Genomic DNA, 12,550 nt, shown 5'->3' on the forward strand with positions numbered 1-12,550 from the left:
GCATGAGAGCAGTGGCTCTCCGAGGTCTCTCTCTCTTATTGGCACACACACACACCAGTGGAAGCCATTGGCTCCAGAGGATTAGGGCTGCTCTGTGCAAAACCATTGCACAGAGCAGGCAAGTATAAATGTGTTTGTTGTGGGTTTTTGTTTTTTTTTTTAAAGCAGGTTTTTGAGAAAAAAAAACCACACACACACACACACACACACACACACACACACACACACCAAAAGGAAATCATCACATGCACTAAAACCTGAACCAAATCCACTGTCCGTATTCTCAGTATGGTATAGATTCGGCTCTAGATGCCTTTTTTTTTTTTTTTTAAACACACTAAAACTAACATTTTCAATAGGTCGCGGCAAAAGCGAACTTTGAACTAGGCCACTGAATAAGCCCTAAAAATCTCAAAGTGTGAAGTGTTTTTGCAACAGGGACACAATGCCTCTTTGTGTGACAAAGGGCTCACGCAAGCCTTGTCCTTTCACAGCAACAGCAAGGATCACTAATCTGTGTACAAGCCACACAAAACCTTTCAATGCCCTGAGCTTTCCAAGTACATATCATGTTTGCTCACAGCTTTGGAGGTTTTCAGAATGCACACAATTAACATTCAGTGTTTTATTAATATAGAAAAAGTCAATACCATTACCCCTGTGTAATTGTCCTTGTTTAAATGTATAAAATGGTAGGCAAAGATAAAACATAAAAAAGCCAAAATGGTAATTTATGACTGGCTGGATGTGAGAATAGCCTGAGGGCACCACATTTTTCCACAATTGACAGGAAATCTTAAATCTCCTACTTCAGTATAGGATTTCTTAATGCACCGAGTAGAAAAGTCAGTATTCTGATACAGATGTAGAATTTGCCAAAAGGGACTCACCAGCTTTTAAATTAAATTCATTCTGCAGGACAAAATGAATATGATCTACTAAACAGTAGAATACGTGGCATTTTATCTACAAATGAATCTTTGTCACGGTCACTGGAAAAGGGTTTTTTGTGTATATAGAAAGCTAAAAACTTACTGACCACACACGCACAAACAAAAAACTGTTAGACAGTCAATGCAAAAAGTGTTCTATGGATGTACCATATATGTATAGTGTAAGTTCCATTTCTTTTGTATTAACATATAAAATGATCATTTTAAAACAATTACAACCAAGTCTATCTTTATCTTTTCATTCAATGTTTGGAAAATTTAGACTCTCAGGTCCACTTTTAATGGCTACTTTTGTCACCGTTTAAAAGGATCCCCCTCACAAGAGAGATGCCAGACAGACAAAACTGGAAGGGCAAACCAACTGGGGGAAAAAAAAAAAAAAAAAAGTCTATCAAAATTGACCATTATCACAAATGTAGTTTCATACAAATGGAGGGTCACCTTAAAAAGGATAGCATCAGGGAAAAATATATTCAGGCTCACCATGAATTATTAATTTTCTTTCCTTCAACCAGCAGGTTGAGAAAAAAAATATATATATATTATTGGTACTAATATTAACATGGAGGAATTTTCCCACTGAAGTTCTTGTATTCTGACAGCAGAGACTTCCCTACTGTCAGAATACACTGATAAGTGCTGCTGGTTGTAGCCGGCGGCACTGATCGATCAGGATAAACCCAATGGGCTGGTTGTACAGATGTTGATCAATAGATCGACTTCTAGACAACCAACCTGCCCATACTAGGATTGAAAATCGGCCGGTCCCTACCCAGCCATACAATTCAGGTATGTGCTGTCAAGGGGGTCAATTTTGGTGCAGGATGGGGGTAAGTGAACAGGATAACAGTACTTTCCTAAAGTTCTCTTTTGAAAGCTTTGTAATCAAGCAAAACCATTGTGAATCACTGCCAAGCATACAATGAGCAAACATGATTGCTCCAAAGATATTTAGAAATTATACATAGATGTATGCTTTTTAGCCTAGTATTTATAATATTAAGCTTAGTGAAAAGATAAGAATTATTCAATGCATCTATGGCTGCAGCTCACATTTAGAAGCACCAAGTTCTTTCAACCTATTAAATGTACTTGATTGTTATCTGATGTGAGACTGCTTTGAAAGAATAAATATTCTCATAAACTCAGATAATCTGGTTACCAAACGGTTATCATGTAAGCAGCATACTTTACTAAGGAAGAGAAAAAGCGGACAACTCAATATATTTTTCCTTTCCAGTTTAATAAATTTAAACAGCATTAAAGCAGATAGTTTATAACCATGTAAAATGTGTTATATAATTTACAAAATTTATAAAATACAAGTGATTATAGTATACATGAAAAGCCATAGTACAAAGCATATGGAAACCAATACTATTCATGCATAATGTTTGATGAAAGGGACCCTGCCTTTGAGCTCCAAGTGCATCTGTGTAATACTCAACCACTTTGCAATTTTGTCAAGTTTGCAATGCATCACCAGATTTAAAAAAAAAAAAAAAAAATTTTTATATATCTTTCATTAAAAAGAGGAGCAGCTAGAAAGATGGAAACTTACAGCAAATGCGTAATTCCTTCTGTCAAACAGAAAAGGTGCCGATTCAGATGGAATGTTAAGATAGCATACTAGAATTGAAGGACAAAAATAAGATTTATGATTAATCTCAAAGGAGTAATCATTTTGATGTATGTTCCAGGCCTTTTGTCGAGACATGTTAAGATGGTACTCTGGAAATGTTCCCAGAGTCTGCTTAATAGCCAACTAATGGATTCAGGGTCTGCGCTAGTTCTTAGAATTTAGGCAGTACAAGAAGAGAAGTTTTCAGAAGTCCACATAAGTTACTGTAAACTTTAAATATTTGCACAAATGGTACAGCTTTATTTACAGAGACAACAAGGGTCAGGGACAGTAAGAAAACATTTGATGTTTCAAACTGTTGTCATTAACTTTAGTGACCCAGATCGAAAGCGAAGGATTTTCTTCTTCAAGTTGTGCGAGGCTTTAATTTTGACAAAAGCTTTGGCTGTTGTTTGAAGAGCAGCAGCTGTGGGTGTTTGCATCGGAAGGGTATGTACAAACTGCGACCAGATAAGTCCACCACTTTCATCAGTGTCACTTGATGTTGTGCTTTCTCCAACAAACTCAACCTCGCTCAAACTGGACTCACTATCGCCAAAACAGTTTGTAGTATAGTTGCTCTGTTCATCTTCACTGGTGTCTACAACAGTGGAATGAAACAGAGACTCACATTCTGCAGAGTACTCAGAGTCACTTGCAATATAAGCGTATGGGCTGGCATAAGGAAGGGGCACCTGAGCATAGAGCCCAACCATCTCCCTTTGGTGCCGCCGCCTCGCTCTCCGTAAGGCCTCTTCATAAGAAATTTCAGCTGATGACTTCCACCTACGGTAATCACCCCTCTTGTGTCTGGGTTTGGCCAACACTACATCCTTTGCATGTCCATGAGGCTTGCTAGTAGGTTTGCTAGCACCTGCAGTTTTTCCCACATTACCACTTTCTACAACCTTCTTACTTCTTGGAGAGATCTTTCTTACTTTTTTATTTGTATCCAAGTCATCAGGAAAACGGCATTTTTTAGTTACCACCTTGCTCTTTTCTTTCAGCGTCTGAGAACCATTTTCCACAACATGCTGAATACTGGATCGGTGTTTTAAAGTTGAGCTCTTGACAATCTTCACATTTTTGATTGACTTATGGAGTTTAACGCCCTGTTGTTGGGCTGGTATATAATGTGCATTTACCAAAAGTCCTTCATCCAGGCTCTGAGAAGAAGACCCCTCACTCTTGAAGTCAAGCGGTGGCCTCTCATCGTGAGATGTATAAGAGTTGATTGTGTTTTTGGGTGAAATTCTTTTTGGTGGTTGTACAATTTTAACTTCCTGAGGAAGTGAAGTGATCTTATGAGTTCCCTTGGGAGATCCATTACAAAGAGGACTGGTAACGTTGGAAAAATGACTGGCAACTGGATTAGGATTTACATGTAGTTCCTTTTGAATGTTTGATGTGCCAATCCCAGGGCCCCTTGTAAGATTTTGAGGGACAGACTTCACAACGTTCCGTGAATTGTTTTGGCTTTGTAGTTCATTAATGTTACTTGGCTGGTAGCTGGAAGCCAATGGCATTTTTTTCTCCAGCTGTTCACTTTGAGTTTCTTTCAAGCACAGTTTTTGAGCAGGGTAAGTGCCATTATCCACAGAGGTTATTCCAGAGGAATGTAAACATGGCTGTTTAGAATTCTTCAGGTTAGTGGTGCTGTTATGAGTGATGCCACCAGTCTGTTTAACACATATACTTCCATGTCGTAAAATGCCTTTGGCTGGGTCTACATTTACACTTGTTCGAGGTTTGTTAGTCCTTATGGGATGTGATTTTTTCTGTATGACACTTAAAATGTACCCATCCAATTTTTTACTGGAGGAAAAAGGAACAGAGCAAGGACTACTCTGTGGCAGCAAAGAGTCTTCAGGTTTTAGTACATCAAGTTCAGGCACTAAGCAGTCATTCATATTGGCTCCCATCTCCCCCTCCTCCTCCACCTTCATATTGCCCATCATTGACAACAAAAACATTGGGCTCTGCACAGCCACCGCATGAAGAGGGCTTGGGTATCGATAGACATCATTGCCATTTTTAGAGACTAGATCACACTGGTACTTGGGATGAACATCAGCAACAACTTCAGCGGTGTTAGACTGGGGTGCGGAAAAAGATCGCCTCACCGTGCCTGTACTTTCACACTGGCCTTCCCTGTAGTCCAACCATTCAAAGAAGTCTTCTGAAAGATATTGGAAGATAAGCATTAATATGAAAGTATGGACATTTTGGATTATATAGAACATATATACATAGCAATTGGCATATCAAGTTGGTACAGGGCACATTACAATATACATCATGATCTGTCCAATTGCAACAACAGTCTATCAGTACATCTGTATATGGTTGGTATATTTACTATGTATGTATTGGGTTTTCAGCTTGTACAAGAGCTTCTCCTTCACCCTACAAATTAAAGCAGTAGAATGTGCTTCTGATTATCATAGCCCTATAGTAGGTTATTGGAATATTAGACTGTACGATAACCAAAACTGGCTTCAATAGTGAAAGGTCCTTTCCTGCTGAATAGGAATCCTTAATACCAACAATCACAATAGTAAAATATGTATAATATTAAAAACACTTTTCTAAACCAGCAAGCAGGAACTGTGCTGTAACCAAGGAGTTCCAAATATACCAACATCCTGGTAGATCTAACCTATATGACACTGCTTTCCAAATAGTGACATATTTGTCCACTAAAAACAAGGAGTGAATAGCATTAGTAGGGCTCATTAACAGAATTTATTAAAAAAAAAAAAAAAAAAAAAAGCACAAGTATATTCCAGTGAAGAAGAGTGCCTTGTTAAAAAAGGACCAAAACACCTTTCCACCATTTGACAAGAGTTACCATTTTGTCAAAATTTGTGAAATGTCACAGAATAGGTTTAGATGCAAAATGTTCCAGTTATAGCAAATTTAAACAATTATATACATAATAGCAAAAACGTGCACATACAAAAATATATAAAAACTAAAAAAAAAAAAAAAAAAAAAAAAAAAAAAAACACACACCACACGAACACACACATATCAAAGCTCACTCCCCTTCCAAATACAGATCTGCCATCTCTTATGAGATGCCAGTGGGATGAATAACCCCCACTAGCTTCTAGCAGCTCTCTGAGAATCTGGAGGCAAGATCCCTGTGATTAAGTTCTCGGGTCCACCCAGCTGCCACAGCTATGCCTTTCTTTCCTTTAAAACATCATAAGATGCAGAAAGACTTCAGATTCATTGTGGAAAATGGGATAAGGCTCCAAAGCTAAAAGAAGATAGGATAAAAGTCCTAAAAAAAAAAAAAAAAAAAAAAAAAAAAACCCCACACTAAAAAGGGGGGAGGTTTGGGTTGAAGAACAGACATTGCCTTACCTGCTGATCTTGGCTGACCATCTGTAAGATTTAATGATGCTTCTAGGGGGCTGCAAAAGCAGGTGCTGGACTGACAGCTGGATAAACACTCGCTGAAGACAGAGTTTGAGGAATTGGAGAGTGATCCTGACGTCCCATCACTCAGCTCATAGAATCCTAAAAATAAAATACACTCTCAGAAAACAAATCCATTGCAGATGTACAAATAAATTACTGTTGACTTACAAAGAACAAAAGAATACATTAAAATGCTTTGTTACCAGAGATTTAGCGTAAAGTAACAAAAAACAAACAAAAACCAAAAAACACATAACAAGTAATTGTCTTTTGTTCAAAATATAAAACAGTTCTAGCAGTGTCCAAGGATGATCAGTGTTTGTTTGAATTGTCAAGTCTCCTCTTCGGCACGTAATGCACTATCATCTATAAATACCCCGGAGGTCCATGCCTTAAAGCAGGGGTCTCCAAACCTTCTAAACAAAGGGCCAGTTTTCTAGTCTTCTGACTTTAGGGGGGCCAGACTAACCAGTGGGAGTGGAAAATGCAGAAGAAATAGTGCCCAATCATTGGCATCAGTAGAAGGAAAAGCACCCTATTATTGGTATCAGTGAAAGGAATAGTACCCCAAACATTGCTGTCAGTGGAAGGAATGGTTCCCCAACACTGGTATTAATGAAAGAAAACTTGCCCCAATACAGGTGTCAGTGGAAAGACCGATGTCCCAACATTAGTGTCAGGCAAGGACTGGTGCTCCAGCATTGGCATCAGTGGCAGGAATAGTGCACCATCAATGGCATCAATGGGAGGAAAAGTGCACCATCTTTAGTGTTAGCAGGAGTAATAGTGCTCTGTATTTTGTATTAGTGGATAGAATTATGCCCCATTGTTCATGTCAGTGGCAGGAACAGTACCCCAATGTTGGTACCAGTGGGAGGAAACGTGCACCATCTTTAGTGTTAGTAATAGTGTTCTGTAGTTTATATCGGTGGGAGGAATTATGTCCTAATGTTTGTGTTAGTGGAAGGAATTGGTGCCTCATATCAGTGGGAAGAATAGTGCCCCAAGGGCTAGATAAAGGCAATCAAAAGGGCTGCATCTGGCCCCCAGGCCACAGTTTGGAGACCACTGCCTTAAAGTAGCAAAATCCAAGAGGAATGTTGTCAGAATATTTGCTTTCAGTTACAATCCCTCCAGCACTATTAACATTCAAATGCAGCAAGGAACCTTGTGGCACCATACACTGGCGCTAAACCAGAAGCAGAGTTAGTTCCAAAGAAGGCAAATTTCGGGAGTCAGCCACAGTTTGTGCCTTCTAAAAGAGACCATCAATTCTTACACTCTACAATTTCTATTAATAAATGTATTCATGCACCATGTAGCCCGGTTACATATTCTGAAGAACATCCAACAAATTGACTATCCAAGGAAAGTAGGGGTAAAGCAGTTCCAGCCACCAGAATAATATGACCACTGCCAAGTATCTATCCATGGGGGCCATGGGCACACAACCTCTGTTAACTAAAATGAACAAGCCCTGGCTCTTTACAGAATAGATTCTCACTTTATGGACCCCAACCTAGTTTAGACTATTGTGATAAAGTGCAACAAAAAAACTTAAGTCTGTATTCCCATTGAGATCTAGCCTTTCAAGGAGGAGAAGATAGCTCTGCTTTGGCCAAAACCAACTGTGCCAAAATAATGAACCTGGGCCTTTTTATTTTCAACATCAACTCGGGTCTTATCATAGCAACTAGAAAATGCGTGCAGTTATTCCTTTTTTCTTCTAAGACACTAGCCAGTGCAGGGCAAGACCTTTATATGCATCTCCCCTGACAGGCACATATGCATATCATGTTATAAATTGATCTTCCAGAGCCCTGACCATTTAGAGGTTAGCGTTAGTCAACAAGGCAAAAAGCAAATGCCGGAGCACACACACCACATCTCTCATGGTCTGTCCTTATTGCTCTAGTCTTCGGTCACACCGAATCCAACTTTGAAATCATGCGACTTCACTTAAATTTGCAAGATTTCAAAGTCGGATGTCAGTCCAACTTGGAAGACATCTGAGCGACTTCATGCACAGATGTCTATGCAAGTCGCACTTGAACTTGCAAAAAGCAGTTCACAAAGTACTTTCAAAATCGGTGCAACTCCAATGCAGTTGGAATTGCACCGATATGAGCGCTTCCACTGCGGACAATAGGGTGTGACTTGTCATGCGATTTGAAACTATCAAATTGCAACAATGTGACAGGGGACTTAAACTAAAAGTGGTCAAACTGGCAAGCATTTCTTTACTTTGAAAAGTAACACATTGCTTTATTAAATCATTTAAAGGCTTGATTTTTCCAAAGCTTGAGGCAGAGAAAAAAAAAAAGCCCCTCAGACAAAAGGATTCTTTAGGAATTTCCTTTGCAAGGAAATCTGTACTGTTTCCAAAGTATCAGCTTACCTGAACTGGGTCGGCTGTCCGTCTCAAGATGTTCCTCAGCCGTCTTCTCTACATCGAGCTTCAGGTCATTAATCTGCTTGTCCAGTTCATGCAGCTGACTTAACAGGCCAGCATCCCTCTTTCGTAAACAGTTCTAGGAGAGAGAGTGCATTGATTAGCATTTGCCAGAGGAGAGGCCAACACAAATACAAGTTAAATCTCATTTTATACACACACACATTTGAAATAAATTATATATATATATATATATATATATATATATATATATAATTATTTTTTTTTTTATTATATATTCACACACATATACATAGATTAAGTCTTGATTTTTGCCAAACAGCTGCATGCAGCTGACAAATACATTTTGTATATTAGAAATGTTGTGTATTTGTATTACTGATACCTGTAAACGTTTGTAGCACTGCAAAACATGGTGGATCTTTATAAAACACAAAAATAAAATGAAGAATGGAGGGAATTTTAAACACACAAAGGCATTTTGGAACAACTGGAACTTAAATAAACATTACATATTCTGCCATGATATTTCTACAGATTCTACAAATTCTATCTAGAAAATGAGTTCTACAGAATCTATAGGTCATATCTAAAAACGCAATTTACAAGATAGCCTGATGCATGGTATACGCAGTATTGTGTACATTTATCAGCTAAAATCACTTTTTTATCTGTGGATAGCTATGGATCATCTTACTAAAGGCAATCTGAGAAACAAAGCACGTTGGCAGAATAATCTCATTTCCAACCGTATCAGAAATTTATTTTGTTGCGGGGGAGGCTGATAAACCATAGATTGTACCTGGTGACAGACTAATCAATAGCTATGTGCTCTTGAAGGAGAAGAAGTTAATTGGTTTGCACATATGGGGTAGCTCTTTGTATTGGCTATGCTCTCAACTGACATAGAACCCTACTGAAAATAACTGGCTTGCCCAGGGCTTAAAGAGAAGGATGTTCTCCTTGAAGAGATCAGAGCCACCCGGCTTCTACAATGCCCCACTGGCATCCTCTAGTGGCCACATTTCCTTCACAGATTTTCTTCCAAATAAGGACTCCATTCTTTTTTTGTTTTTTGCCTAAGGAACCTCAAATCCGTTATCCGGGCAGAATTAAAACCCTTCCAACACCAATTTTCAGAATATCTTCTGTTACATTAAATGTGCTGTTGGTAGTGAAAAAGGACTGTCTACTGAAAGATTATGCCTATGGCTACAAATCCCCAAACGGTCATATTACAGAAAGGGAAGCTGGCCAGGGTTAGCAGCTCCCTATGCAGGACTGCTGGGCGTCAGGCTAACCTCTGGATTACATGGGGGACAACTGAAAGGATCAGCTGGGGATAGAGGGTCATTGAGAAGACCAGCCTCAGCAGTACGCAGAACAGTACAAGGCTCTTTGTTCCCTCTAAATACCTGCAGTTCAGACCCCAAGTACATTAGCAGACCCCTGCATGAATATATTACAGTGAATGCTCATCTACCCCCCCCGTTCCCTTCCCCCATCAGCTGCCAGAATACAATCCTACATTATATACAAGCGCTGAGCAAACTGTTGGCGCTATATAAATCCTGAATAATAAGAATAATTTACCCATAAAAGTCAGCAAGCAAAACTGCTCACCTGGCTTAAATACCCAAAAACTGCAACAAAAATTAATATACTATTTCCTCTGCAACCCATACTAACCCCCCCCTATCTTAATTGTAACATAAGAAGAGCACAACTACAAATGCAAATCATAACCTCAAACATTCTAGAAAAAAAAAACAAAAATGGAAAAAACAAAATGAGTTTGTACTATGGACAGCCTGGAATACGGAGATAAAGTCATCAAAACGTCTGATAAATCAATGTGAATGTACAATATATATATATATATATATATATATATATATATATATATATATGTAAAGTGCTGTGTAAATTGACGGCGCTATACAAGTACCTGAAATAAATAAATGTATACCTTCCCAGTCTACAGATCCTAGATCTGCCATACGCCTGATCCGCACTACGATGTGATGGCAGATCACAGCACACTATTCTCTGTGTCTGCTAATCCATTGGACGCAAACAAAGCGAAAAGATGCCAGATTGCAAACACTCATCCACACGACTAAAAATCGCACAGGTCGCCATGCCCTCTGAGAACACTCATAAACATATATACTCCTTCTCCTAGGGGAGTCGGATCACTTCTACATTTTTTCATGCTCTCTCTTTTAGCGTCTATGGAACCTAAAATGTGCCCAAACAAGCACCTGCACCTCTATTCAAGCTGTATGAAAGTGTGCTGCATAGGTGGGAACAAGCTCCATAGACAATAGGCCCCCCATAGACAATAAGCCCCCTATTCACATTTTTATGCTCTCACTCCTACGCCTGACTACGCTCAATATGCAGAATCCCATTCTAACCGTTGCCCTACGTGAAATGAAAGTACAGCATATTGAAGCACCCCCCCCCATAGATTTCAATGGTTACGCCTATAAATGTTCCTGCATCTGAAAACCCCTTCTAGAGCAGCTCTCTCCCCCTTGCCTGACCCAGGAGACATATACTGGACCTATATTCTTTGCGCTGTGGAGTGTTTATATACACTGGACCTAGACACATGAGCAAAAGCACTTGCACAATGCTTGCAAGGCGCAATAAATAAATTTGCTTGGTATGCGATCTGCGCAGGAGTGTGAGCGCAGACTTAATGCTGGGGGGGCACTTCTGCATTTTTATTTGTTCCCCACATTGTCATGTCTAGAGGACCCAAAACATATTGCACCACAAGAACCCCGCCGCCTTGGTTCAAGCTGCACAAAAGTGCGGAAATGTCCCCCCCATAGCCAATAAAGGGATTCTTCTTGTCATGTGACAAATCATACAGGTGTGGTCAGGGACTCCCCTTTTTTGTGGGGGGGGGTCCCCGATTTCCAGCCACACCGTTGCAGATCTGGTAATATTATCCAGTATATAGAAATGGATTGGAGGTTCAGTATGGCTCATATGGCCAGCAGCAGCAAGCTGTCTCTTGAAGCCATCTGGAAGGAGTAGAGTGCACAGCCATGGCAGTCCCCACTACGGGTGTACGGCACACACACAGCACCCGGCGGACTACCTACCAATTGTTTTTTGAGCAGCAGAATATTTTCCTCCAGGAAGCGCTCCTCCAGGCTCCGGGGGCTGTCACCTCTCCCGGCCGGGTCAGTACAAGCTGCGGCCACCCCGGGGCTCAGCGCTGCCTTCACCAGGATCTCCTGCCGGTGCCGCAGGTACGCCAGCTCGCCCAGGCCGGCCAGGGTGGCTTCCAGGCGCTCCCGGGTCCGGTGCCGCTCCGACTCCTCCGCCTTGTCCCTGCGCCGGGGAGAGCCGTCCTGCCCCGAGAGCTCCGATGCGCCTAGGAGCGGCTTCATCCTAACAAGGGCATCCGCTGTCTGCTGTCTGCTCCACCATGGACCGGCCCCTCCGAGGATGCCAACACTCCCAGCACAGGCGGTCGGCTTAGCGCCTGGTCTGCAGCATGCTGTGCGGAGATCTCCTGCCCCGTGCCCCGCACTCTGCGCCCCGCACCGCTCCTCCGTCTTCTCCAACCAACTCTATCCGTCTGCCGAGCACCCAGCACTCCAAGTCCGGCTAAGTAACTCGAGCCGTGACGTCACCAGAGCCCCGCCCACCCCGCGCACATCACACTGCCAAAGACACATTGGCCACATCGGAGAAAATGTCATTTACTGAAGGAGTAGGAGCTCCGAGGAATGTTACATTGTGAGCAATGGGTGCAAAGGGGAGACCGGGAGAAGGCTGGAGCAAGGGGGGCGACTTTCCTGATATAGGGATCAATGTGATGTAATGCTCCAAAGAGATAGGGACTGAAGACATATTACAGGAGGTGGTCAGAGACTGCAGACATAGTACAGGCAGGGGCGGACTGACAACTCATGGGGCCCCCGGGAAATAGGGGATCATGGGGCCTCTGTGTCCTTGCCCAAACTCAAAAAAGCCTATGAAAAAGGTACCAGGGGCTTCTCATGGGGCCCCCTACTGACCTCGGGCAGTGACCGAGTTTCCAAATGGTCAGTCCGCCCCTGAGTACAGGAAATGATCAGAGACTGCAGACATACTGTAGGAGATGGTCAT

General features: G+C 41.3%; 1 protein-coding gene across 2 annotated transcripts; it reads right to left on the reverse strand.

Annotated features, from left to right (window-relative positions):
* Positions 1-2,177: 2,177 nt before the first annotated feature.
* DACT1 (dishevelled binding antagonist of beta catenin 1) lies at positions 2,178-11,991 on the reverse strand. 2 transcript variants are annotated; one of them, XM_089661117.1, is made up of 4 exons: positions 11,536-11,991; positions 8,402-8,534; positions 5,947-6,102; positions 2,178-4,750 (listed from the first exon to the last, which is right to left on the reverse strand). In XM_089661117.1, exons 1-4 carry the CDS (start codon positions 11,824-11,826, stop codon positions 2,886-2,888), a joined length of 2,445 nt encoding a protein of 814 aa, XP_089517243.1. In that variant the 5' UTR covers positions 11,827-11,991; the 3' UTR covers positions 2,178-2,885. The 2 variants fall into 2 exon arrangements, with proteins under 2 accessions (XP_089517243.1, XP_089517242.1); XM_089661116.1 differs by having other exon boundaries at positions 2,178-4,753.
* Between the last annotated feature and the right edge of the window lie 559 nt (positions 11,992-12,550).

This window comes from Staurois parvus, unplaced genomic scaffold (assembly GCF_062004578.1).
Source record: "Staurois parvus isolate SC_StPar_1 unplaced genomic scaffold, SC_StPar_1.0 ptg001316l, whole genome shotgun sequence".
In the NCBI taxonomy this organism is placed as follows: domain Eukaryota; kingdom Metazoa; phylum Chordata; class Amphibia; order Anura; family Ranidae; genus Staurois; species Staurois parvus.

Bases quoted from the DNA above. Each gene is read 5' to 3' on its own strand.
- DACT1 (XM_089661116.1), bottom strand. From the start codon at position 11,826: ATGAAGCCGCTCCTAGGCGCATCGGAGCTCTCGGGGCAGGACGGCTCT. The intron at 6,103-8,401 runs GTAAGCTGATAC...TTTTATTTTTAG, and splicing joins GGACAGCCGACCCAGTTCAG to GATTCTATGAGCTGAGTGAT. The intron at 4,754-5,946 runs GTAAGGCAATGT...AATATCTTTCAG, and splicing joins TGGTCAGCCAAGATCAGCAG to AAGACTTCTTTGAATGGTTG.